Source organism: Lagopus leucura, unplaced genomic scaffold (genome assembly GCF_019238085.1).
Source record: "Lagopus leucura isolate 7727_CA_CO unplaced genomic scaffold, USGS_WTPT01 Super-Scaffold_100002, whole genome shotgun sequence".
Lineage (NCBI taxonomy): Eukaryota > Metazoa > Chordata > Aves > Galliformes > Phasianidae > Lagopus > Lagopus leucura.
In genome coordinates this window covers 42,492,308-42,518,714 of record NW_024962263.1, presented here as the reverse complement: position 1 = coordinate 42,518,714, position 26,407 = coordinate 42,492,308, and the positions used below count along the sequence as shown (strand labels likewise).

General features: G+C 36.8%; 1 protein-coding gene across 1 annotated transcript in view; it reads right to left on the bottom strand.

Annotated features, from left to right (window-relative positions):
• Nucleotides 1-722: 722 nt before the first annotated feature.
• The window catches only part of LAMA1 (laminin subunit alpha 1), an 80,232-nt gene continuing 54,547 nt past the window's right edge, over nucleotides 723-26,407 (bottom strand). Inside the window, exons 41-63 of the mRNA XM_042868933.1 lie at nucleotides 25,362-25,455; nucleotides 24,038-24,154; nucleotides 22,268-22,450; nucleotides 21,800-21,954; nucleotides 20,740-20,883; nucleotides 19,801-19,934; nucleotides 19,428-19,578; nucleotides 18,762-18,886; nucleotides 17,648-17,798; nucleotides 16,370-16,514; nucleotides 15,596-15,737; nucleotides 14,420-14,534; nucleotides 14,052-14,222; nucleotides 13,240-13,391; nucleotides 12,549-12,734; nucleotides 11,889-12,042; nucleotides 10,652-10,764; nucleotides 9,447-9,636; nucleotides 7,385-7,543; nucleotides 6,239-6,392; nucleotides 5,529-5,662; nucleotides 4,225-4,447; nucleotides 723-1,318 (exon numbers count right to left, since the gene is read on the bottom strand). Coding sequence (XP_042724867.1) covers nucleotides 1,158-1,318; nucleotides 4,225-4,447; nucleotides 5,529-5,662; nucleotides 6,239-6,392; nucleotides 7,385-7,543; nucleotides 9,447-9,636; nucleotides 10,652-10,764; nucleotides 11,889-12,042; nucleotides 12,549-12,734; nucleotides 13,240-13,391; nucleotides 14,052-14,222; nucleotides 14,420-14,534; nucleotides 15,596-15,737; nucleotides 16,370-16,514; nucleotides 17,648-17,798; nucleotides 18,762-18,886; nucleotides 19,428-19,578; nucleotides 19,801-19,934; nucleotides 20,740-20,883; nucleotides 21,800-21,954; nucleotides 22,268-22,450; nucleotides 24,038-24,154; nucleotides 25,362-25,455 — 3,453 coding nt within the window. The 3' untranslated portion in view covers nucleotides 723-1,157. The remainder of the gene's footprint in view (nucleotides 1,319-4,224; nucleotides 4,448-5,528; nucleotides 5,663-6,238; nucleotides 6,393-7,384; nucleotides 7,544-9,446; nucleotides 9,637-10,651; nucleotides 10,765-11,888; nucleotides 12,043-12,548; nucleotides 12,735-13,239; nucleotides 13,392-14,051; nucleotides 14,223-14,419; nucleotides 14,535-15,595; nucleotides 15,738-16,369; nucleotides 16,515-17,647; nucleotides 17,799-18,761; nucleotides 18,887-19,427; nucleotides 19,579-19,800; nucleotides 19,935-20,739; nucleotides 20,884-21,799; nucleotides 21,955-22,267; nucleotides 22,451-24,037; nucleotides 24,155-25,361; nucleotides 25,456-26,407) is intronic.

Below are 26,407 nucleotides of genomic sequence, written 5' to 3'. Positions count from 1 at the left end.
ATGCTTACTAAAAGCTTCAAGTTGTAAGCAAAAATCCTGCTGGTTCAAAAACAAAAATGGAGAGGGAAGTGACACATAAGGAATTATACTTATTACAGATCCATCCTCAAATACCAGACATGTTCCAGCGCCACTCAGTGGTCCAGTCAGTCGATGAAAAGATGTTGTTACTTGAGTCAGGCTAAGTGTGTATCCCCCAAAACTGGCTCAAGCACAACTTCTGGAAGCCTCATGTTTGAAATGGAGGCAGACACAACAGGAAAATTCAGACCTGCTTGCTGGCCTGCAAAATAGGAATCACAGGGAATCAAAGATGTTTCCCTCTGCCTTGTAAGAAATACTGTTTTCCCAGAAGATGTGTTAGTTCTCATTGCCAAAGTACACAGTTGTTGCCAAACCAGACCCCATCAGTTTTTTCACCAACACATTATTTCACATTCTCCGCGCTATAGAAATGCCACTCAAATGAAAGCATAAACAGGAATATATTCCACCTCAACAATGCAGCTACTGAGGGCAGGAGGACTGGAGCAGAAGGAAAAGGGATCAGAGCTACTACAGAAATTATAAATAAGAAAATTCTCTTCACTGGACTCTGAATCTGATACCTTCAAAATTATCCTTTGTCTCCTGCTCCCTCTGCTGGACTCAATCCACTTGTACTTTTTACTTCACAATCTTATGACTCTTTTTCTTCTAAATAAAATATATGGACAGCTGAATTTATACGAAATAATGCAGTTTATTGCAGTTTTATCATGTGGCTCAACATTATTACCTGTTCATAAAATGACCAACACACAATAAAATGAAATACTGACAAGTAATCAAGAGAACACATATTGTAAACACCGATTAATAAAAATTCCCAAAAGAGAAATATCCAATTAATGTCACTAAATATTGTAGTAGAGGTATTTGTTATTTAGAAAAATTCTAGTTCAATACAGACAGAGAGTTTCTGACTAAAAAAAAAAGATGACCTGAGTTGAAAAACAATCAGAAGATCAAAGAGATGCAGGCTCTCATAAAAAAAAAAAAAAAAAAAAAAAGGGGGGGGGGGAGGTTGGGGGGAATTCTTTCCATTATGAAATGAGAACGATAAACAACTGATAAACAAAAAAAACCCTGTCTAACCCTGACAGGCCTTGTTCAGTTCATTTCTGAGCTCCGGGGCAGGAATGAGGAAAGACTCCACGCAAGTCAAAAGCTCTGCTGAAGTCAAACAAGTCAGCCTGTTGGCCCTTGGTTACCATGAGGTTCCTCAGACAGCCATGGAATGAGGTCTTGCTTGTGAGACAGTTCTGTTTCACATCACCTGAAAAACAAACATGAACTATGTAGAATCTACTTCCAGAGAACTGAAACAACACAAAGATCCAGGTTATTATCTAATTGCTTCCCCTCTCAAATGAGATAGAAAAATAATAACAGCTGAGCTCCAAGTTCTAATCACATTTGAATGATCTAGGGTATCCTGCCATGGATGGGTACTGGTTCAAGCATGAGCCATACACTGGCATAACTTACGCAGAGTTTGCAGGACTATTTTGCCCCAAGGGAAAATGGAAAATGAGCAGGGAAAAGAGAGGGGAAAGCCATTTTACATAGATGCTTTTCAAGTAAAAACTGAAGCCATCAGCAATAGCTGAGTTATACATCGCCATGACTGTCCTGGCAAATCAAACATGAGATCGGTATAGAGTCCAATTCTTTATTATACAACCTGTGAAACATTTCACTCTACACTTCTGCAGCACATAACTAAAGAATTTCTCTCTTCTCAGTGAACTTTATTCTTTTGGGATGAAGTACTGAAAGAATAATTATCACCATGTTACCCTATTTTATAAAAAGGTTCACAAAATGCTGGTAGGACTACTTTGGTATTCAAGCAAGACCTACACTAATCAAGTTCCACTTAATTAGCATTAATTCATTTTTCATAAACCTTGTCCAACAGAAGGCTCTGTACCATTTTAAGCTATTGTCCCTGAAGCTTTCCAAACGTTTAAAAGTGAGTTCACCCTTCAGACTTCATCTCTTTCTTTTCACATAAATGGAAATATCCAAATCGAAAAAAAATGGTAACAGCTGTTTCAAAGACAAATTTACGTGGGTTATGTGATGATATGTTTAAAGGTACAGGATATTCAAAACCATACAAAGCCTACTCAGTGATGCAATTCTTAAAAGGCTATAAATAAATACATTTGTGTGTGAGTACAGAAAGATTAAGCTCATGATGATGCAAATTTAGCTGCCCTAATAAATAAATTGTTTTAGCTCAAATTACTGGCAAATGAATTATAAAATTTAAAAGTATTCCAGTTATATAATTTCTGTGTCACTATTTTTTTCTATTACCATCATTGTATGATACTTAAATAGTTAACTAGAAGAAAACATGCAAGGGGGATGTATGTGCCTCTGCTGAGATATGATCTCTGCCAGCATAGCCCTGACATGAAAAATTAGCAAAAATAAAGCAGAAAATTGTAGTTAGGGAAAAGTATTATTGTTGAAAATTTTCTAAGATGAATGGAAAACATCACTCCCATATTCAAGAAAGGGAGAAACAAAGACACGGAGAACTACAGGCCAATGAGCCTATTCCATGCCTAGGAACTTCATGGAACAGATCCTCTTGGAAAAGATGTTGAGGAATACACAAGATGAGGAGGTGATCCAAGGCAGTCAGCATGGCTTCATCAAGGGCAGATCATGTCTGACCAGTCTGGAGACCTTCTACAGTGGAGTGATGACATCTGTAGACCTAGGAAGGGCAACTGCTTACCTGCCTGAATATGTGCAAGATCTCTGACATGGTCCGGCACCACATTCTTATTTCTAAATTGGAGAGATGTAGATTTGAAGGCTGTGCTACTAGATGGATAAATAACTGGTTGTATGATCATAGCCAGAGGTTTGTTGTCAAGAGCTTTATGTTCAGGTGCAGGTCTGCCCCTGGGGCCCATCATGGGACCAGTGCTCTTCAGCATCTTTATTGATGACATAGACAGTGGGATTGAGCATACTTTTAGCAAGTTTGCTGATGACACCATGCTAAATGTTGCAGTTGACAGAATGGAGAGACACCATCCAGCTGGACCTAGACATTCTCAAAAAGAAGGCACATGAGAACCTAATGAGGTTTAACAAGACCAAATGTGAGGTATGAATACACACTGGGAGAAGAACTCACTGAGAAAAGGACTTGGGGAATCCTGATACACAAAAAGCTGGGTATGAGCCAACAAAAAGCTGCAAGGCCAACTGCATCCTGAACTGCATCAAAAGAGTGGTGGCCAGCAGGGAGAGGGAGGGGATTGACCCTCTCTGCTCTGCCCTTGTGAGGCTTTTTTATCCGGAGTACTGTGTCTAAGCTGGGGACCACAGAAAGGATGTGAAGCTGTTGGAGTGGGTCCAGAGGAAAGCTACAAAGATGATCAGAGGGCTGGTGTACCTCTACTGTGAAGAAAGGTTGAGGGAGTTGGGCTTGTTTAGCTTGGAGAAGAGAAGGCTTTGGGGAGACTTCACTGTGATCTTCCAGTACCTGAGGAGACTTACAAGGAGGAGGGAGATCAACCTTTTACAGTCTGATACTGGTAGAACAAGGGGGAAACATCTTTAAACTTTCTGCTTAGAAGTTAAGAAGAAATTTTTTATTCAGAGAGTGGTGAGGCACTGGATCAGGTTGCAAGGAGAAATTGTGGATGCCCCATCCCTACAGGCATTTAAGGCCAGGTTGGATGGAGCCCTGGGCAGCCTGATCTAGAGGGTAGCAGGGAGGCTGGAACTAGATGATCTCTGAGGTCCCTTCCAACATAAGCCATTCTATGATTCTATGAATGCAAAGGGAAAAATGAATTGCACCTGAACATATACAGGTAGGGATGTTGTGAACCCTCAAGGATACTATGAAAGACAAATCATATGGAAGCACAGAAGCAATCCTTCTCAGAAATTGAGGAGCAGGTTAGTGTAGGAAAGTGAAAGCCTTCAGTTCATCTATGCAACCCACTCAACAGCTGAATGAACTCCTACATCATGATAGAATGCAACCATTAATGTGTTGTGGTCTCAGTAACAACATGGAAAATGGTAACTAAAATCTATCACTCAGTCACGAACTCATGATATGGAGGAGAGAGGGATGATTCTTAGGAAAGAAAGAAAGTACACAGAAAGGAGAAAAGGAAAAAGAAATATTATTGTACCTACCAGGATAACCTCCAACATAAATGGGATTGTTTGTATCTGCAGATGTTGACTGAATGTGGGGATTATCAGTTTGAACCAAATTCCCATCAATTATCAGTGAGATACGATATTTGCTTGTGTTTGCTTGAAGCTTGTGCCATTTTCCATCACATAAACTGTTTGCAACTCCTGGTTCATACATAGCTGTTATTCTGCCGGCTCCATTGTTGACGTGGAATAAAACCTGCATAAACAGCCAGATGACAATAAAGATATGAAGTAAGAATAGATGAACTAATTTATCTAGATAAAAGCACAATCATGGTGCAGATATTTCCATTTTATAAATGTTTGCTAATTACGCATAGCTAATGCTTACTTTGATAGAGTGTGAGTCCTTAATTGAATTATATTTAAAATCTAAAAGACTTAGATCCATCCATGCAATGATCTGTGGCTAGGTTTGTGCACGTAGGATTTCAATGTTTCCAACAAAAACAATAATGTAATTTTCTCATAGAAACAGAGACATAAGTTTTGAAAGAAGATCTGCTGTATCTATCTGAAGGGAATGAACCATAAGCAATTACTACTACCAATATGTGTGTTTATTTCATCCCTTTATTTATCAAAGCAGTAGCCATTTCTACAATTCTGTGATAAGGATTAATATGTAAATATGAACAGAAAATCTTCTTTAGAGATAGTCATATTTAACACCATCTCTAACTAGGAAGTGTTGAATAAAAAATGAGCTTTTTCTGAGGAAAGCAAATACTTAAGAGCAATCAAATATATTTTTTTTTCTGCAGGAAATGAGTGGTGCAGTATGTATTGATTGTTGAAATGCTTATGGAGCATAATGAATGGATTTACAGAGAGAGAGTTAATTGTCCAGGATACTGCTCATGAATATTGGAGAAGAGACTACAAAGCAGGTTGTTTTGTACATGGGAGAATATGCTTAACAAGGGCAAGTTCAGCTCTATGGCAGAAAAAGCATTACACATCAAGAAAGGAATATATTCAGTCTAACATACAAGATACCTGGTATAGGAGGTCACAGTAGCTTCACACTAACATGAATTACAACAATTACAAAGGCAGAAATTTCCAGTGAGTTCTGCTAAACCCGCATTTTATCATACTATGATGACAAGTTTTGATACTTACAGTCTGTCCCATACTAGTTCTACAGGGATTTGGTTACATTTTGCCTCCATCACCTCCATTTCAGTGATGACTCTTTAGTAGTACCCAACCATTCAATCCTTCCACTTTTAACAAGCCTTGTGAAATGAGTATGCCATCACAGGGCAGCCTACCTTGCCATTTACAATCTCCAATCCAATGGCATCAACTTTAGCACTGCTGATTCCAAGGAGAACCCCATGCATGGCTGTAGTACGAAACTCAAGCGTGATGTTCACATCAGTCCGGACTTTGTAACCTTCTCTGACTGAAAAGAAGTTATAAGCTCCTAATGAAGAAACTCTAACTCACAATTCAAAGAAGCATTCGTATGTGGTCATTAAAAGATCTAAAAGGCACACTAATTACTTTGCTGGAAAAGGGTTTTGCAGAAACTCTTTAAAGTTTTTCCAAAGTAAATTATCCAAAATCAAAATTCACATTTTACACTGGAAAATTAACATTCCCAAATATGTTTCATTACTTTCATTTAGATTTAAAGCATTTTATCTCATTTGCTGGAGAAAGAGTCAAGAGTTTAAATGAATGTAGCCCTTCATGTTACTTTACAATTACTGCATCTTTTGTCTCCATACACTTTAACAGAACTCAGCCTAATTCTATGAACACGACATGAGCATCAGCTGCAAAAGAAAGAGGTCTCTTTCCCCAGAGTCATCAGCTCTTTGAACATATGCAAAAATGGCCACTTTGGGGCACATGGATTGAAAGGACTCCGAAATACATACACAGGGCATGTTAACTATGTATACCTCCAACAAGGACTAAACGTTTTCACTGACACTAATTCACTAAGATACTGCTTCCATCTAATGACACTTACCAAGAGCAGCAAAACCACTTCCATCAAAGAATGTGCCATCCTGCACTGTTGCATAGCATTTATTCACAGCAAAGATGGAGACAGGGCTCTCCTTATCCAGTTGCTTGCTGTTAATCGTCATACTGCCAATGCAGGCAGGAATGCTGTGAGTCACCTAGCCATACCAAAATGCAGGAATTAATGCATAATAAAAACTGCTGCTATGGTCTTTACTGATTCACCTGAGCTTACTGTAAATTAACAACGAAACACGGACGGATCTAAAATATTTACATAATTACATTTTTATTTATTACATTTACTTTTATAAGGTTGAAAATGCACACAGTATCTTACGAAGGAACATAGTATATGCTCTCCATAATGTACAGAAAGAATTGCATTTTCTTGAATTTGAGAAGGGATATACCCAACACTTAGACACTTCAAATACATTTTAGCAAATTCATATGTAAGTCATGACTTTCTAAGGCTCTTTCCAAGTATGGATCAACAGAGTTCCATCCAGCAATAAGATTAATTAGAATTTCTCACTATCCTTTTTAGTAATTGCATATTCAAAATTATCCCTACTATGCAATTAAAAAGCAAGGGTGAAGAAAGCATAATCAGAATTGAGAAACACACAGCTATCAACACCAGAATCCTCCCTAGAATAATGGATAGCACAAGGAGGAAGGTGACAAAAAATGCCTTCTAAAAGCATGCTTAAAAATATGCTTTAATCTCAAACAGCTAAAGGCAGCCTTTTGGAGATATTTAAGGCATTGAATTCCTATGTGAATCCAACAGGATTTAGGTTATAAAGTTTCTGAGGTTTTAAGTCATATTTTTCTCTTCTACTGAGCATGAGAATTTATACTGTTTATCTGTTTTCAACAAAGAGGTTGATAGAAAAAAAGAAAAGCCATTAAGGGCTATTAATAAAACACAAAGTTCCAGCTCTAGCTAAAATCACTATACCATAGAAAGCCAGAAAGATTTATTTAGTGAAGTGTCATTATGCTCTTTGTTGTTTCTTTCTTTGTTGCTTTTTTGCCCCTGTCAGAGACAGGATACTGAACCAGATGTGTTTGATGTAATATACCCAGTCTAATATTTCATACTGTCAGACAGTAACCCTCCTCACCCCTCCCCAGACCTTACATTTCCAAGATTCTTCGCCACATAGTCTAAGGGGAGTCCTCCCACATACAGCTTGCCCTCCACATCCAAAGTGCTGCCATCTCCCAGGACACTGACTGATACCAATTCCTGTCCATCCACAATGATGATACCTTTTCTTTTAACGTATTCTGTCCTTATCTGGAAAAAAATGAGAGGGTGCAAACATAAGCAGAGTCAGTTACCTAGTCATCATTTGTGAAGGAAGAAATACGATTATTAAAGGTTAGATTGCTTGCATGCACTGTAATACTAAGTCGATCCCACGAAACTCACAGAGGCTGAGGCCATTTCAGAATGCAAGTGAGCAGCCTAAACTGCTTTCCTGCTTCCCCAGGGGCATATAATGATTATGTTTTGCCCTGTCCCAGTTTTTTTTGATGTTTTAACAACTACTATTTAAATCACTAGCTTACTGCTTTAGGATGTGAGTAAGTAACTGAGTTGGGAAAGTAGAGATCTGTGCTTGTCTGCAACACTTGCTGCCCACCAGCAGAGCCATCTCAGCTCTCTGGAGTACACGCTCCTACAGTACAGTTTCATGATGGGTAGTGCTGAGTTTGTTATGACCAAAATCTTTCCAGTTCTACCTTGTTCATTCGTAATCCTGAGCCTTCTCTGCATGAAAATGATTATTCACTTGCAGCTGAGATAATAACTGATCTCAAGTTAGCTAACCATTTATTCTTCTCCAGTTACTTGCAGCCACACTCAGAATCCTAATCAGATTCCACATGAGATTTCATAAACATTTGGATTGGTAAGGGGATAAAGAAGTACAGCAGAGCAATACGAGCATAAGAGGAAAGAAAGGTGTTTCTTTTGGCAGGAAAGCATGCTCGTTTCAACTGATGGTACAGTAATCATCCTCAGCTGTGAAGAGGTGTGACTCAGCCTTGATTTCAGAAAAAAGGTTTAAAGTTTTGTGGTTTTTTTTTTTTTTTTTTTTTGCCATTTGTCATAAAGAAAGATCAGCTTTCATACAGAATGTTTTCATCTCTTATAAAGTTGATAGTGTGAGTTTTTATGTAGCTATACTTAATTTTAAACACACAGCTTTAAATCCTGAAGTGTTCTTCCCTTCAGAGTAGGCAGCAGAGTTTATTGTTGTTATCACTCTCTAAGAGATTCACGTTTGCTTTCTCTGGTAGCTCTTGTTGTTTATTATTCTACTTGTTATATATGAAAACCAAAAATAACTCTGCTGATTCCCCAGCCGCCAAGGAAAAGTGGCAGCTCTTAGTCATCAATCACCTTCTCCCACAGAAGCCACTTCCTGGAGGTAAAGCTTCACATATGAACAAGTGAAGGGAAGCTTAGCAGGATGAATGCTGTCAGCCTCACCTGCCCAAAAGATAACTACTGTGGTGAGCTGCTTTTAAAATTTAAGCAGACATCACAGATGTTTCTTGCAAAGAAAGCCAGAGCCAACAGTCACTGAGTTGCTCAGAGGAACCGGACTGATGGAGTCTCACACAGAGCCTCTGTACAGAAGAGCCTGCATGCTACATGCTATTTGAAATCTACAGCCGTAATTCCTCCCAGAACTTGCCTTATGCCAAACACTCTCCCCCTCCAGCCTCCACTGATTCAAAATATTTACCTTTCTCTTTTTGTGCAATCCAGGGCAATACCCTGTTAGCATTAGCACTGTTAGCACTCAAGCATTAAGCGGTAAGTGGGAGAAAGAAGAAACTCTACAGCCACACTCAGTTGCAAGTCTTTGGTAGCATAGTGCATGGAAAGCTGTATGTGAAAAAGATCAGAACTTTTAGACCTCTCAATTTCTTCTCCAGTGAAGATGACTATTATGCATTATTATCACAGTGGGTGAACTATTTTACTCCTAAATAATCTCAGAATCTTGGAGGGTGGAATCAATTCATCACTGATGATAATTTTTAAAGGAATTAATTATGCATTGATCTGAATGGTTTCATGACTGAGTTAAAACCTGTTTGCCCTTGCAACACTGAAATTATACAAGAAAGGCAGTGAAAAGACATCCCAGTAACATCAGAGTACAAAATTGGTGACTACCTACCGTATGCCATTTTCCATCATTGATAATAGCAGGGTGAGAAGCTACTGCTCTTCCTTTGCCTAAATCAAATGAAAAATAGAGCTGTCCCCCAAGAAGCTGTAAGGCTGCATAATCAATTTGGTTCTGGTGAGCCATGTAGTAAATCAGGCCACTGGAGGCAAAGGTTCTGAGATTCAGCTGGACAGAAAGCCTAGACAATAAAAACTCAGTGTTAATAATACATATTTTATTCTGCACTCACAAAAAGATGCTCAGGAGGTAGAGAGCAGCCTCAACCAATTTAACATTATGAAAGCATTTTTTTATTACAAAGGGCAGAAAAGTAGAATTTGCATCATGTTCTGTGAAGGCATGACCTATACTATGTTTCATAATACAAGTCAGTGTTGTACCTGTTAGAAATTTGAGAAGTATATAGTCAGCCAGGTTTTAAGAGGGACAGGCTCAGCTGTTTATGACTGCAGGCTTGCCTACTGCCCCAAGGAAGGAACAAATCCCATTATTTTAGCCAGGCTTGATGGAATATAAATAGGCAGACTGAGAACAGACGACAGCCTTCAGACAGAGGAGTAGTTTCTGCACTCTGAAACCCCAAAAGTTATTCATATAAAAGCTATTTATATATTATAGAAATGCTAGGTTAGGACTGCATAGCATCAAACTTCTGCAATGTTCTTATATTCAGTAGTTAAAACATAAGGGCTAAGGAAAGGAAAGGGTTCTTTTCCCCATGCTTGCAAAGGCTATGTAAGCTGAAAGAACTTAGGCTTGCAGGCTTTGCTTTGATGGCCTCAAAAAAAATGAGACTGGCAAAGACCATGTCACAGATTAGTCTCTACAGAGTGATTCTTCCCAGTAGTCTTGGCTCCTGTGGTGACCTTGGGAATGAAGCAGATGTGGAAGGTACAATTGCAGAAATCCAGTGAGGGTAAGATGTTATCTTTCTCACCCAAAGAAGCAGAGACCAGTAAGGACTCGGGGGGAGGGAATGTAAAATTCTGATAAACTCATGACCACAAACCTGCGGGAGACATTTCATTTTGATGCAGTGGATGTGATACTTTCTTCCATGAGGAAATAACAGGAATTGAGGTAAAAACTGTTTTCAAAGCTCATAATGATTCTGCTTGAAAGCCACCCTCACACTTCTTGTAGTTCATTAGAGAATAACACACTATATGCATGTCCAATTAAAGTATACTCACTTTTTTCTGACAGTAGTCTGATTGAAGAGCAGCATCAAGTGGCTGCCTTTGGCAAGTCCAAACTGATGGGCACCTTGAACATGACCAGGCAGCTCATCTTTTGCACAAGCTACCTGTTAATGAAGGAACATTATTAAGAAGTACAGTATCAGCTGCTTGCCAGCAGTGCTGAATGGCAAAATGTTTATTCTGATCTTTGTAAGAAGAAAAACTGAGCCCCACTATAACCACAAAATATATGGTAATATCAATTTGCTAAACTCCTAACCCTTTCAAGCCACCATTTTGCTCAGAGAGGACTAGTTGTAATGATTAAGCATTAAGCTATGTCTCCTGGACAGTACCAATCTTTTCTTCTAAGAAATGTTTATAGTTCAAGATATATTCGTTAACCATTTCTCCTAATTGATAGCCCTTTTGCTAACGAATGTTAGAAGACAGTAAGATCCCAGTTAAAATCTTATGGACTTAGCAGAAATATTTTCCCATTTAGTGGAGATGTACATTTTTGTTACGATTTAGGAAATGAAGAGCTGAGTAACAGAGTATGAGCCAAAGCCATACTTCAGCTCTAAGGACAGCTTATTTCTTTTTATAGCCACAGTTGTATGAAACGTATAAAGTCCTGCTTTCTTTTGCTACATAAAAATGATTTCAAGATGCTCTGGAAACACTTCATCATGAAGATGTGCAGCTGCAGGAGGAAAAAGTGATGCTGCCTTGGGAACTGGGACTGTGTGAGAGGAAACAGGTGTCATACAAGCTGCATTCAGGTGCTGTGTCTCACTATAATGGCTTGTGCCTCCCCTTTGATACAGACCAGAGACTGTATCTGTGTGACCAGGAAAATGGAAATGCTAAATTGCTCAGCCAATGCAAATCTCAGCATGGAATTATACTTTGGCAAGAACTTACTGAAGATAATAGTTAATGTCAAGTCCTTCTGCTGAAAGATTATCACTCCACTTCTCTTTTCAGTGTTACTGCCTGAACCATGATAAACCTAGCTAAATTTCCCTTTCAGAAGGCCAATTGACTGCTTCACAAGTTTATCTCATATCTTTTCCCCCACAGGAAATAATTCAAATCAGCATTTACTAGACTACTCCTACTACATACCACAGAAGAAGAAAATACATACAGTCCTTGTTTTGAAAATTTTCCACAAAGCTAAAAATGCAACTTTCACCTGAGTACTTTCCTAGAAGAAGCAACAGAGCTTTGTTGAAATACATACTTTTTTTGTATCTGTAGGAGGCCTCATGGGAATTGGTAGTTCAGCCTGAATCTCCATGTCTTCTAGCTGCATGGCTGTTTTAGGCTTTTCTGACAAAAAGCAGCTGCCCATATCCACATGTTCATACTTCATGGAAGTGGTGAAATCCAAAAGTCTGTGTTTTAAAAAACCTACGTATTAAGAGCTGAAATCCCAAGAGCATGGAAAGTACTTCACAAGGTCTTTCACAACAGAAAGATTCACAGTACTGTAGCATTATTCAGATTGGAAAAACACCTCTAAAGTCATCAAGTCCAACAACAACAACAACAACAAAAAAAAAAAAAAAAAAAAACAGGCAAATGACTGCCCATCTAACAATATTAATAGGAAATATTCTTGGAAGGACCTTTAAGTACAGATGAAACTGTAACAGAGAGCAGTACTTTGCACAGCATCCATATACACATTAAGGACATGTTTACTGTTATTTGTAAATGTAGCTATTAATAATCAGTATTCATTTTCTCTGTGTTATGATGCCAGGTCATTAGTATAACACTTGCCTTATGTTAAAAAAAAAAAAAAGACAAATTAACAGTGTCAGGAGAGCAATTTCAAAATATAATTACTAATTACTGTTCAGTTTTCCAGAACATGGAAGTTACCACTCTGACTTACTCCTTGTTAAAAATAAGATTGCTGATACAGCCATAAAAGGAGCCAGCCATTTTTAGCCCAAAGAAGCCCTCTCCTGCAGGGATGCCACCAGCATAGAAGTTGGAAATGTTCATAGGGCTCATTTCTGCTGATGAACCAAGCCTCAGTTCTGAGGGGTTACTTTCATCCACCTGTACAGTTATGATTCTGAAAAGATAAAGTAGAGAAAACATTCAACAAGGGCCTCAGGGTTTTTCATATCAGAAACATTCTTTTCATCCTAAGAAATATGCTGTTTTAAGAGGATTCCCTAACTTCAGTATTTCCTTCAACACCCAGAAGAAAAAACTAGAAGACCTTCTTTAGATAAAAATTATCTAAACAGTTATCTTAACAGTTTAGCTTAGAATTTTGTTGAGTATCTTTCCAAATTATTTTGATAGCTCTATTTTTTTCTAATACTATTAAGCATACTTCACTCAAGTGGCCAAGCTGCCTGGAGATTTTGAGAGCTTTTAAATACAATTTAATCAGTGGCTGTGTGCTGTATACAATTACCATATAAATCAGAACACCTCCAGTAAAAGCAGAAAAACACAACGTGATTATATTCCACCTAATGAGCTCTCAAAGGCAGCTTCTCAAAGATTGCAGTGATCTGACAAGGGCATACAATAATTAAACAGGTAGAACTGTTTGCAGTCATATGTACCTCTTATTCCGAATTAGGATGACAGAGTGTTCTTGTCCATCACTGTATGTTCCATTAGCAGACCTAAGAATTACTTTTCTAGTACTTGCTCTATCTCCAGCATTAACATGCACTGCAAGATGACCATCAATCAGCATAATGGAAAAGAAGGGCTGTGGATTTAATCAGAAAGTTATTTTTTAACTACCACTCAGTTTTCTGTCACTCATTCATCACTGTTCAAACAGAATATAGTATGGAAAATTTACCTCCAGCTTTCTTTTAAACAAACTGTAATGAAACAGAAAGACTAGTAGGCATGTATCAGCATCTCACAGAATGCAAAGCCTTCTAACAGAAGGTATGAAAGATTTCTCTGCTCACAAGAAAAGTCCAGGGGATTGTTTTTACCCACACACACCCCTGCTTAGAGGAAGGAAATAGAAGAGGGCAGGCTAACATTCCTGCTAACACTTTAACACTGAATTCTAGGAGCTCTAGAACAGATGTGAGTTCTTTGCTCACTGCAAATGCTTCAGAAAGTAATTCTGACTAACAAAAGTGGAAAATAATGTTCAGTGTTTATTTCATGTGCAGGTTTTTTTTGTTTGTTTGTTTAAAAACTACTCTGGATCTTTGCAACTGTTCTCTGCTAACAGATCCTTCACCTCCATCCTGCTACAATCTCTGTACTCTTTGTCCTTCTACCCTCTCTGAGCTCAGGGCTCTTTTTTTTTTTTTTTTTTTCCAAATTAGAGTCACAAATTTGAAGCGATATTTTTAAGTACAAATGACAACAACAAAAATAAAAAGCGTTTGTTTTCAGTACTTGCCAAATGTGCTTGTCTGCGCCGTCGCTTCTCCAGTCCCCTACTGAGTCCAGCAAGGATAATACCATTGCTGTTCTTTGTAGCAAAAGTTGCCATCAGTTCTGATTCTGGACTTAAGGACTTAGGTTCCAACTCGATATATCCATTGTTCAAGATATTCACGCTACGAATAGGCTATTTTACAAATAAGAGAAATAATTACTGACTTTGTCTTGCTGTTGCACCCAGTAAGAAAAAATAATTTCAAATATATATTACTTTGCCTAGAATTTTTCAAGGCAAGTCAATGTCAACTGATTATATTCTTTCATAAACATTACTATTCATTATTCAACAACAGTAAGAATCAGATAATAAAACTTCCATCCTACCTCCAATATACAGCCTTTTCTTACTCCATATGAATTTCTAAGCAAGTCAAAGGTTGAACGGGATATTTCCAGATTCTTGATGCATCCCACATACATCCTACTATTAAGACCTTTCCTGAAAGACAAGACAAAACAAGGCTTTCTTTTTTTTTTTTTTTTTTCCCACCCAATGAACAGCATTTGGAATCTCCTGGAAGAAAAGATTCATCTCTCTTCAATAAGAAAAAGAACACAGCCCAGTGTAAGTAATTATTTTGGGTTTCTTATCAGATGGTATTTCCAATCTGAAAAAGAATCAGATAGCACTGTATCCAAATGGAAACATGTAAGTGTTAGTGTTGCGTTGACAGGTCAGGCCATTTTCCAAAACTCTCAGTTGAATTTCCAGCTGAAAACGTGATGGCTTTTGTGTAAGAGTAAATGTAGCAATTGTTTTTCACTTCTCAAGTCTGGAGGACAACAATATTCCAGATTTAAGTCAGAAAAATGTAAGCTTTCCCTGCCATAATCCCTTACATGCTGCAGTGCCAACTAAGATTCAAGTTTGCATCCGAGTGCAATAAATATACAGAGATAAATATTGTCCTGGAATTTACTTTACTGTCAAGAAAATGCAGATAATTTAATTAGTCTTTCTTTCAGCCATGTTTTTTCTTTCAACATGAAGCCACTGAAAGAAATGTAGCTTCACAAGCTCAGCAGGAATGTACAATACAGAAAGTATTAACTGGAGACCAGCTATAAACTATGTGCATAAACAGATTAAAGAAAAACAACATTACATTTAGTTCACACCTGTTACAAGTTTCAAAACTAAATTACAAGAATTCCTTTCTGAAGCAGAACTCTCAACCTGAAGTGTAATTTTGTCTGTAAATGACAGCTGGAAAGCACAAGGCTCATACAGGTAAAGGTCAGAGAAGCATTGTTCCAGGCTGCTGTAGCAGCTGCTGCTGTGGAAATCACTGACACGGGGAAAACACTGTTCTCTTTCCAAACTGTTGTGAAAAGCCCCATAGTAGAGCCTAAAGGTGAGGAACAGATAACCAAGTCTGAAGCAAGGCTTCAAACTTCACTGATTCCAACTAACATCAGTGGAATATCAGATTTTGTTAAAGTCCTTCTCTCTGCTTACAGGTGTCATAGCAAAGGAGGAGAAGTGAATGCACACTTTACCTCACAGCCCTTGATCTCGGGAGCCCACCAATGAAGATTGGGTCCTTATCAGAGCGATTCAAGTCTGAGGCAACCCCAGGTGCTTCTCCTTGCTTGGTTTCTTTGTAATTAAGGTTATATGCATCCGTGACTGCCAGCATTCCTGCAAAGAAAAGAGTTGAGATCTAGAGAAGGATACTAACTTGCATTCTTCTGTTTTGACAATCTTATTTCTAACAAAGGAAAATGTACTCATTGAGTCAAACACGTATAGACAATCTTCTTATTATTTGAGTGAGTACATGTATTGCAGTTCCAGCTGTTCTGCTATTCTCATTTATTTCTCTCTGCCAAAACCAAATCTGGAAAGGTCTACAGAAAAAGATATCTGAGAATATGTTATAGCTGTTCACATATATCACTTGCAATACATTACTTCCCTTGTAATGCATTACTTTCCAATCATGAGCCCCAAAATTGTACAATTTTCTACAAAAAATGCAAAACACATGCTCCCTAATATACAGACTTAGACAAAGACTTCTTACTGTTTAAGAGCTATTAATATATGTGTTCTGGCATCTGCTGCACTACCTGTTCTTTATAAGACATGGCAAATCCAGCACTAGATTTTCATTGCTGTCTTTCTCCTATCTTACTTCAATGAATACAGAAGCTGCTGCTAAAGAAATTCTGTAAGCATCCAGATTCGATTGTGGTGATGCTTCTTTTGGAACCCCTAGATATTTCTGACTGTAGATGGACAGAGACCTGTTTATTCAGCCTGTAACTTACCCTGCTTCTTGTTCCGACTGAATGAAATTTTATACCATGTTCCATTGTTGTAACGATTTTCTGTTGTCAGAACAAGAGGTCCTGAACCTAGATCAACAGCCAGTCTCACTTTGCCATCAACAAGCTCAAGGGACAAGAAATCTCTCTGGAAGGAAAAAAGAAAGAAAAAATAGAAAAAAAAAGAAAAAGAAGAAGAAAAAAAAAAAGATTCAATTACAGGAAACAAAAATCTTCCAGAAATATGCATATTTAGCAGGTATGACCTAGTGTGTGAAAAAGGGTTGGTAACTCCTGTAGACTATTTCTTAGGCCCATCTTTGCTATGTTTAGGAAAATTAAATTCCAAGTACCATAAAAGGATTTATATCCTTTGTTTTGTTTTATTGTTGGCCTTACTTAAATGAATCAGCAAGCTGGATTGCTCAGCGGACAAAAGTTTAAACAACAAATGTCACAACTGATTTTTTTGTTTTTGATTGAGAGTAATTTGATTTCACTGTTAGCATAATAACCAAACAATATAATGTTCTTTCTGCAAGATGCAAATAGATTCTACATGTTTATTCACATCAACAGAAGGAAAAAAAGTCTGCTTCATTCTAGAAGTGCCCTCTCTACACTGTAAAATTTAAGTCACGTATCATTGTGCAATGTATTCAGGCAGTGAGTACATAATGAATCAAATGAATTATGTAGTGCCTCCAGAACAATTTGTATCTGAACAAAGCTTTGTCCTCCAGGAAAAGTAGGTGGTAAACTGCATGACATGACAATGAAGGTCTGGAGATGGGACTAGCATACGCTGCTGTTGGAAGCTGAGTTTTTCATTTCAGTTTGCTAAATTCACATCTCATGGATTTAATTCAATAAGACTATTCAATAATATATTCTTCTGCAAGTTCAGTTCCAGAAGATTTTACATCCTGTCAAGGTTTCTCCAGCAGGAAAAAGAAAAAACTAGTTTGCCATCCCTGCTGCTTCTTCATCTTGTTTTTAGTTAAACTATCCTTAATTTTACTCTCAGGATTGAAATAAACAAGCAATTATTTTCACTGCATGTAAATATTCCATTACATGTTAATATTTGTTCTAAGGCGTAACCTTAAGGATCTGTCTTTTATTCTTTTACTCATGGTGTCCATCACAGGTGATAATCAGTGTAAAGATGATAACTTGTTTTAATAAATGTAAATTGAAAGTGGACGTAGAAGAAAGTAAGGAGTTATGAAGTGTTCTAAACACAGTTTCCGACAGCTTAAGAGTGATCCTTTTCCTTACAGTGCCATTTGAAGCAAGATACAGAAGTAGGCCATTAGGTGAAAAGGTGCTGAAGAATATTATTATCTGAGTCACTGTTGACCGAAGTGCCTTCTCAACAACTGAGTATCCTCTGCCATCAAAATGAAATGAAGTGTCTTCATCTTGTGGGCTATGGAATGGGGGAAAAAAAAAAAAGCTAAAACGTTAGCTGAGGATTTGTGTTTTTCCAGTCATTTTAACATAAAATAAGAAAAGTTTGATCAGCTGGTGCAGGCCCTAGGCAGTGCGATTAGGAAACGTGAAAAGCAATTTGAAGCGTGGTGTTATGAATAACTGAAGGATTCCAGCCAAAGACCGTTTTCATTATAGAATATCAAGAGTAATTTAGCCATGGGGAAGGATGCACACAAGATAAAAAGTGTTCTTCTCTGATATATGAAAGGAAAACAACAATCTCTTAAGGGAAAGAAATTATGACACCCTCTAAATTTAGACATGTCATACATTTATAAAAAAAGCTTTATGTAATTGCACTTACAATAAATTTCTATTAGCCTCTTTTCCTGCACTATAGTACTTCTTGGAAATATCACATGCAATCAAGCAGCACCCTCTGCTGTTTCTACATGAAACGTTCCACAAAAGGGAATACAGTCAAGCATATTTCTTTGCAATTCCTTAAACATAAAAATAGAACTGACTGCAGTCTCCTTTCACAATGATTACAGGAATGGTAGCAAGCTCAGTGGCTACAATTTTGCTATGGACTTTTAATAAGCGTGCTTTACACTGTTACTGAAAAAAAAAATCACAATTTTATCTTGCTCTGCATTACCGGAAAGCAAATATTCCAGAACGCTTTGATTTACAGGCAGTTCCCAATTTTTACTGCACAGAGCAGGCCATAGCCATAGAACTCTTCTGAAAAAGTAGGCATAATGATAAAATTTCACACAGTTAAATTATTTGACACTACTGACAGATGCAGATTAACATTTACAGAACTGTAAGTTAATGATCAATATAACACTGCACTTTGTTTGAGTTCACTGTTTTTTACTGGAACGGAAATATATGTTACATATATAAAAGACTAAATCTATTTAAAAAGAGAAGAGCAAGACAAAAATACCTTCCAAAACATCCATTGCACTTGCCCTCTCTTTCTACGTAGTTCCAAAGACCAATAGATTTTCCATTCAGGGATGCTTCTCCCATGCATCCTTTAAAATGTGTTACTTTAACAGCAGGTGACTTCTGCAAAACAAAAAACAAAAAACAAAAAACTTCATGAATACAACTAATGTTAAGTATCCTGAAAATTAAACAGCTAAATTTTAGGTTTTTTTCCATTCAACTCTAAATTTGTTAGATATAAGTCGTAAAAGAACATATTTTAGCATAACTGTAAACAACTACCATTTAAATCATAATAGATCTGTTCTGCAGCAAGTAAAGTAACTACAGCCTTGACCTACTTACAATCTTTATTGCATTAAAAATGGCAATCTAAAGGAAGCCATTGAAGAACGAACCAAAAAAAAAAAAAAATTCCATGTGCAATATCTTTGCATCATATATGTACACACTGCCAGCCCTGATGAACAATTTAGGTAAAAATTCCTAGGCAAAATTAGCTTCAGATTACTGAAGAATATTGTTATGGCATCTTTGCTTTATGTTTAGTTTGCCTGGCAAGTCTTTATGACGTAGCCAATTTATGCCATTATTACTAAGCGAAAGGTGCATTTCAAACATGATAAAAACATTTCACAGAATGCCAATAGCAGAATTTAACCTTAATTTGCCCTCCAAGTCCTCCAATAAACATGAGTGTTGATTCGTTAGCATCTAGTATACTAGCTGTTCCCGGTGAGGTTGCAGATTTAGGTGAAGACTTCTGATTGGAGTTCATTTCCTCTATGCTGAGTGTACCTGTTTTTCCAAACCTATCAATTGCAAATAATAAATGGTTTTAGAAATCATCCAGCTTAATCAATGCATTCTATCAACTTTTTAAGAATAACAAACATCTTGTCACTGAAAAACTCGGCAGATAGTTTGCATGGTTTATGATGTTTCTATAATAACAAATATTCAGTTTCCACTGAACTTATTTCTGATTGCCCCCTTTAAACCTTCAGTATTTATACAATTTACACTTCAACTACCTGGTTGCATGTATTCTGTGCCATTTGTTGTTGTCAATTTGAAAATCAGGGTATTCTACTCTTGTTGATCCTGAGCCCAAATCCCAAAGAAGAGCTACCTTACCACGCCGCATCTCCACAGCAAGGAAGTCTGTCTGAAAAAAAGCAGCCCTTATTTTAATACATCACATTGAACAAGTTTCTGTTTAGAGCATTTAATTTTAACATGTAACTTCTAGAATCTGTCTAAATTCCCATTCCTACATCACTGGAGTTACTTTTAGTGAAAACCCAGGGAATAGTTTTAGCAAAAGAAGATGAGTGAAACAAAAACATGTAATGAAATAAAAAAAAAAAAACACAGCTCATATATAACTGAATATCTATCATATAGAACTGAATATCTTTTTAATAGACATATCAAGATGTGATACAGTGTTTCCACGCACATCTGTAGACATGTATAAATACCTGAGTTCACGCAAACAGACCTACCTGTCTGTTTGAAAAAGTATTATGTCTGTGAAAACGTATTAACACATGCACACAGCTGTGTATCTATTAGAAGTACAGAGGGAAGGAAGAGGGAGGCAATGTGACACTCCACTATCATGTTCCTTTAGCTGTGTGGATGCATAAGGGCCAAAGTCAAATTCCTTCTTTACGATAACAAGCAAAATGCTTGATGTAGTCTAGCACGCTATACAAAAGCATCATGTAGTGTAAGGTAATTGAGTTAAAGTAGAGAATGAGAAAAGGAAAGTAGAGATTCCTTGCATGCCAAAGAAGCAAGCTAACAAATCAGGTGTTTTTGTTCTCTATCTTTGAGGATCTCTGTGGAATAATCTAAAGCCTCATTTGGGTATTTAGTCTGAAGTAGGAAAAAAAAAAAAAAACCACATATGGCCATTCAAGTATTTGACTACCATCAACTTCAGTGAACGCATACAGGAAACTTACCTTTCCATTGCTACCCAGGTAGAAAAGGAGGTTATCCGGTTCAGTAGTTTTCACATTAAGGGTTAAAGAGTTGTAATTCGTAGATGAAATCTGGGGCTGGTAGGCACGAACGCAATCTCTGTCTGCTGATACTGCAACTTTAATCTGGGGGTGAAAGGGTGAAATAGAATCTAAACAAGCCTTTACAATTTACAATTACAGTTTACAATACTTCCTCTGTTCTACACTGGATTCATTAAGCTTCAGACTGTAACAAAGATACAATAACCATAAAATTAAGATTTCAGAAAGATTCCAGAAAGCAGGTATTTTTCAAAAAAAAAACCCACTTCCCTAAAAGTTACGGAATGTGAGCACACATTAAAGTCAAGAACATATTAGAAGTCACTGAGTGCGAAGTCAATTTTATATCTTTCTCAGATTTCGCTGAGGCCCATAGTACAGTTGATATACTTTCACTGTTTTTAAGAGGAAGCTGATCTTTAAAAAATTAATGTCATTTATCTCCAAGTATTCTGGATGCACAGCAACTTCTTGCAAAGAAAACAACATGGTAGGGGATACATGGCAAATTTATTGACAGAATCCACATTCTTACTAAAAAAATTGTCATTATACTTGATGATGCATGGAAGCTTCTCACATCAGTCTCTAAAATAAGCCTAGAAATTAACATCTTGTCCTAAACACATGGCAGCTCCATCTCTTCACCTGTCTCCCTCTCATTGAGTATCTCCATGAATTATTTCCAACACTTCTCATTCCGTTATTTTAATAAGAAACAAAAGGAAATAGAAAAAAATAATGGAAATATTAATAAGTTACTGCCTTGTTGTTCAGAAAAACTCACAAGTGATAGAGGAAACAAGAAGCTAAAACTATAAAATACGCCAACAGCCCTGCATGTAACTATTTTAGTATCAGTCAGTGCCCTACAACTTCAGCGAGATCCCAGAACAACCACGTACCTTCAAGGTAAATTTTATGCTCTTAATCTCAAGCAACTTTCTGTGTTAAAGGTGAAAGTGAAGCCAGTTAAATCTGCAGTGATGATACTTACAGATGCTGCTTGTTTCCGGGCTTGACTGATGAGTTCTTTAATTTCAGACAAATTTCTGCTCAGATTCTCTTCTAGCGTTTTCAGAGGTTTCAGCCTATCAAGTAAAAGTCTTGCTTGCGCTTCAACTTCTTTAGCTTGTTTTTCAGCTGTGATTACTGCCAAAACATAAATGGAATACTGAGGTAGATTGGAAAAGAAACGTTAAAATACTTAATGAAGGAAGCCTGTTTCTGATTTTTTTTTATTTTTTTATTTTTTCCGGCAATTTTAATGAGTAAAGAACGCGCATACTTAAAGGCATTCCATGAGTCTCCTCTAGTGATCTAGTGAAAAGTAAGCACGTTTTTATTGAATTAGGAGGAATATTTCAGTCTATGAGATTTATTTTTAATGCCTATTAAACTTGAATATTAGTACTACTTCTGCAAGCAGTGACATTTCTGGAGAGCAGTGAAGCAGTAAACCTACCAGCTTTTGATGAATCAATTATAAGCTCACTGGTTTTCCTCAATGTGCCATTAACTTGGGACAATGTAGATGAAGCATTCAGCAGCTTTTGACTGAAATCCCCAAAGTGGTTTAAACCCACCATAGTGCTGATGTTTGCATATACAGCCAGCTCTTTCACTTCCAGCATGTATTTCCTTGTACCTGAAACACAGTGGCAGTTCACAGATTCAAAAAGTCACAGCTTTCATAGAGTAATAAATGCTTGACCTGTTTAATAACAACACAGTTATTTACATAATCACAACATTAGAAATGCTGCCAGTTGCATTCCTTTCATACTAAGAGTTATGTTTCCAGCTCTTTGTATATTCAATCTGTGAGGGGAGCTCCAAACCAAGATTGACCATGATCTAACTTTGCCTGGCTGTTGAATGCCCCTTAGCTCACAGTGTAGGAACTTTAACTTCTGTGAAACTGGAGTGCAGGAGTAGGTTGCTGCAACTCCTCTTACTCAGTTAGTAAGCTGAGAAATGGACATAGCTATGGCCCTGAGCTAAAAACATAGTAAATGTTCACAAGTTGGTGATATAGAAATGGATATAATTATCAGTGTAACATGCAGGCACACAATAGTAATACATACGTATATAAACAAGACATACATATATAAATAATAGAATGTACAACAAAACAGGCAGGTCTGTTACACTCTGCTTTGGGCCATGAGCATGTATACACTAAGCACACTGCTCCCATTCTCACCCTGTCCCTTGCACTCCCTATGCCAGGAACAGTGGGACTCAACTGCACAGAAGATTGTGTTTAGGTCTGCAGGGATCCATTACCCAAGGCAGAGGACAACACCACCATCCATTAATCTCTGTCCAGACAAAAAGTGGACTATTTCAAGAAATAAATCAAACCTGAAATTGAACAATGTTAACCTGTGAGTTAAGGAGACCCATCCTAAGATTTTAACGATACTTTAATTGACAGTGTTTGGCTTTATGTCAGATAGCATCCTGCAAATAATACCCAGCATAATCTTACTCTTTATTGTGAGTTAAGAGCTTGAGCTACAAAATAGGTATTTTAGTGCTTAATGTTCTAATCTGGTCATAGAGTAAAAGCAATGCAGGAGGCCTTTACGAAGTTTCTTCTACTTTTTAAACAACAAATACAGTTGGTAAAGTATATCAAACCCTCCTCTCTTCACAATACAAAATATGTTTTTTCTATTAAGTTCCACAAACTCTAGGTCTTTCCTTTATTCAAAATATCGTTTGTTTGTTTGTTTTTTTAAAGGATTTGTACTGTTTTGCAAATACACAGAAGGGACATTTAATTTGGTACATGAATTCAGCATTTACAATAAGAAAACATTTAGATACAAGTAAGTTTCATAGCACAATACAAACAATTTTGAAACAAGCTATTAAAAGAAAGCAAAATCTCACAGGTTCATCTAAGAGTTTCTCCCCACGTGCTGTTAAATACTCTAGGACTTCATTCCCTTCTCATACTAGCATAATTCCATTGCTTTCAGATCCCCATCTGATTTACAGCAGGGTAAAATGAGAATCAAACTACAGGTCTTATATCAAAACTCAGTTATGCTTTAGGGGCTTACTAAAAAACAGAAAACATTCTTTGTTAGGCAAGAGGCTAAAAGAGTCTCCAGTCTAGTTTATTGCTTATGTCTCTCCCATCAAATGATAAACAAGACTGTATTACGATTGTACTAGAATGTTCTACAGTAAGGAGTATATAAATACTGATTTCACTTACCATTGGGCAACGCTTTCAGTGCCAACAGGGAATCATTAAGCTGGTTGACAATTTTAACAGTACTTTCCTGAATCTTTTCTACTTTTTTGCTCAATCCATTCAATTCAGATAAAAGGCCTGTTGGAAGAAATAACTGTGATTTTTCTGTGCACTTAAAAAAAAGACACAATCCTCATGAGTCTTACATACAGGGATAATAAACATTCACTATGTAAGCACATGGAACTTTTTTGTCCTTCTTTAACAAAAAATGCATTTTAAAAACAGAAATGTAAACTGAATGCAGTAAGCTCAGATAAGCTCCTGTGGGCACTGTATTGCGCAAAGTTATCCTTTCTGGCAAATTCAAACCAGAAACATTGTCAGGATAGAGTTATAGATTAAAATTATTCAAAGATGGTGAACCCTTATAATTTCTATGATGTTCTTGACATTTTTCTTGAAATACAACAGGAGCCATTCAAGATAGCTTTTATTTTAATTATTTTTGAGATGTTTGTAGAATCCCCTCACTAAAAATAAAAGTATACAGAACAAAAAAACTGTGTATTCACTTCATCTGAATTATGTAAGATGTATATATTTGTGTAAAACTTTTGATATCAAGAGCAAAGGTCATTTTATGGTTACAATTTATCTCTGTGAAGCACTCACATTCTGTCCAATTTTGTTTGAAACTTCCCTTAGGGTTGGACTCTGCTCCTAAACAAAGTACGTGTTCAAAATGTTTTGCACTTCCATGATGCAAACTCAAAAGCTTTGCTGATCTTTTTGGAGCGATAACAAACCAAAAGAATATTGTAATTTATAGAGGGACTCTGATCCAAAAGGCACATTTTACAAACAGAAGCAAAAATCCAGCTTGTTATTGTATCTCAGTTATATAGAAGGAATAGGAAAAAAATGATTATGATTTAAGTACATCACCCTACAGAACTGTGTAATCCATGATTTATTAAATTAAACTGAATGAATGTATTTCTTCAAGAAATATGTTTGCCCTTCACCTGCTGTGCAATCCCTACTGCCTTCATTCACGGCATTCAGAAAAACAGACATCTAAAAAACAGCGTTACTTGGAGACGAAGTAGATACAGTAAAAATCAAAATTTTAATTGTTTACCAAGCAAAATTATATTCTTACCCAAAAATGTAGAATATATGAGTCCTGAATACAACATTAATTTCAATAGTACAAAAATATATGCGTATTTATACACAGTACTGTGCTTTAGTTTAGGGTCATTGAAAAAAATGAATCTACCATAGGACAAGCTATGGAAAAGGAAAGAGAAGAGGTAAATGTGAACTCCAAAGAACTAACCGTTACTTTTTTTCTTCAGATTTTTAGCTTCATTCTGAACTTTGGAGCTAAGCTGCAGAGTGTCTTTACCAAGAAGACTGAGAGATTCATCTGGCTGAAAAAAGAAAAAAAAAAAAAAAAAACAGGAATTCATTGACAGAAGTTCAACTGAAGACAGTGACATGCCTATGGACATCTAATGTAAGTTATGAACATTCTCACCGCTTCTATAATATCCTATTTATTACCTTGCTAAGAATAAATAATAAAGTTGTAATGTTTTGCCCAAGAACATGACATTGAAATAAAACCTGCCAAATTCCAGTCTGAAGAGTGCTACTTATTTTCTGTTACCTTTTGGAACATTGCTAGTTTTAGCTCCAGTTCTAAGGCCAAATTCTCAGCACTAAGCCCTTTTAAGATATTTGAAAATTCCGGTCTTAAAGCACTCTTTTAATCCGTTTATCCATCTGGAAAATCTGGAAAAATGCTTAGGAGGACTCATGCTGTGTATATGACAGCATGTGATAAAATAATAAACAAACACATAATTCTGACTATTTCGATCATTATCACATGAATGCAATATCATGTATTTGTCTCTCCAGCAATACTGTAATGACAAATGTAAAACATAGCCAATTCTTTCCTTGGGTTTACAATTTAAAAAAAAAAAAAAAAAGCAGAGATAAAAGGAGGGAAACATGTACAGTAACAGGTTAGGTAACTAACTGATCAGGTTTTTGTAATCTAGTGTCATAATAACAACCTGATAATTTTGCAAGACAGGAAAATAGAAGATATGATATAAAATACATTTGGTTACTGAATGCTCTCAACTAAGCGAAACAGTTGTGGTTGTGAATACTTAGAAGTGGAAAAGGGACAAGTTGAATAGAAGACGCTAAATAACTCTAAAGGTAAAAGAGAGCACACCCAAGGACAGGGAGACAAGTCATACAGACATAACACACTTCTTCTGGGAAGCCCTCTAGTGGGAGATGTCCTGCCTATAGCAGAGGGGTCAGAAGTAGATTATCTTAAAGGTCCCTTCCAAACCAAATCAT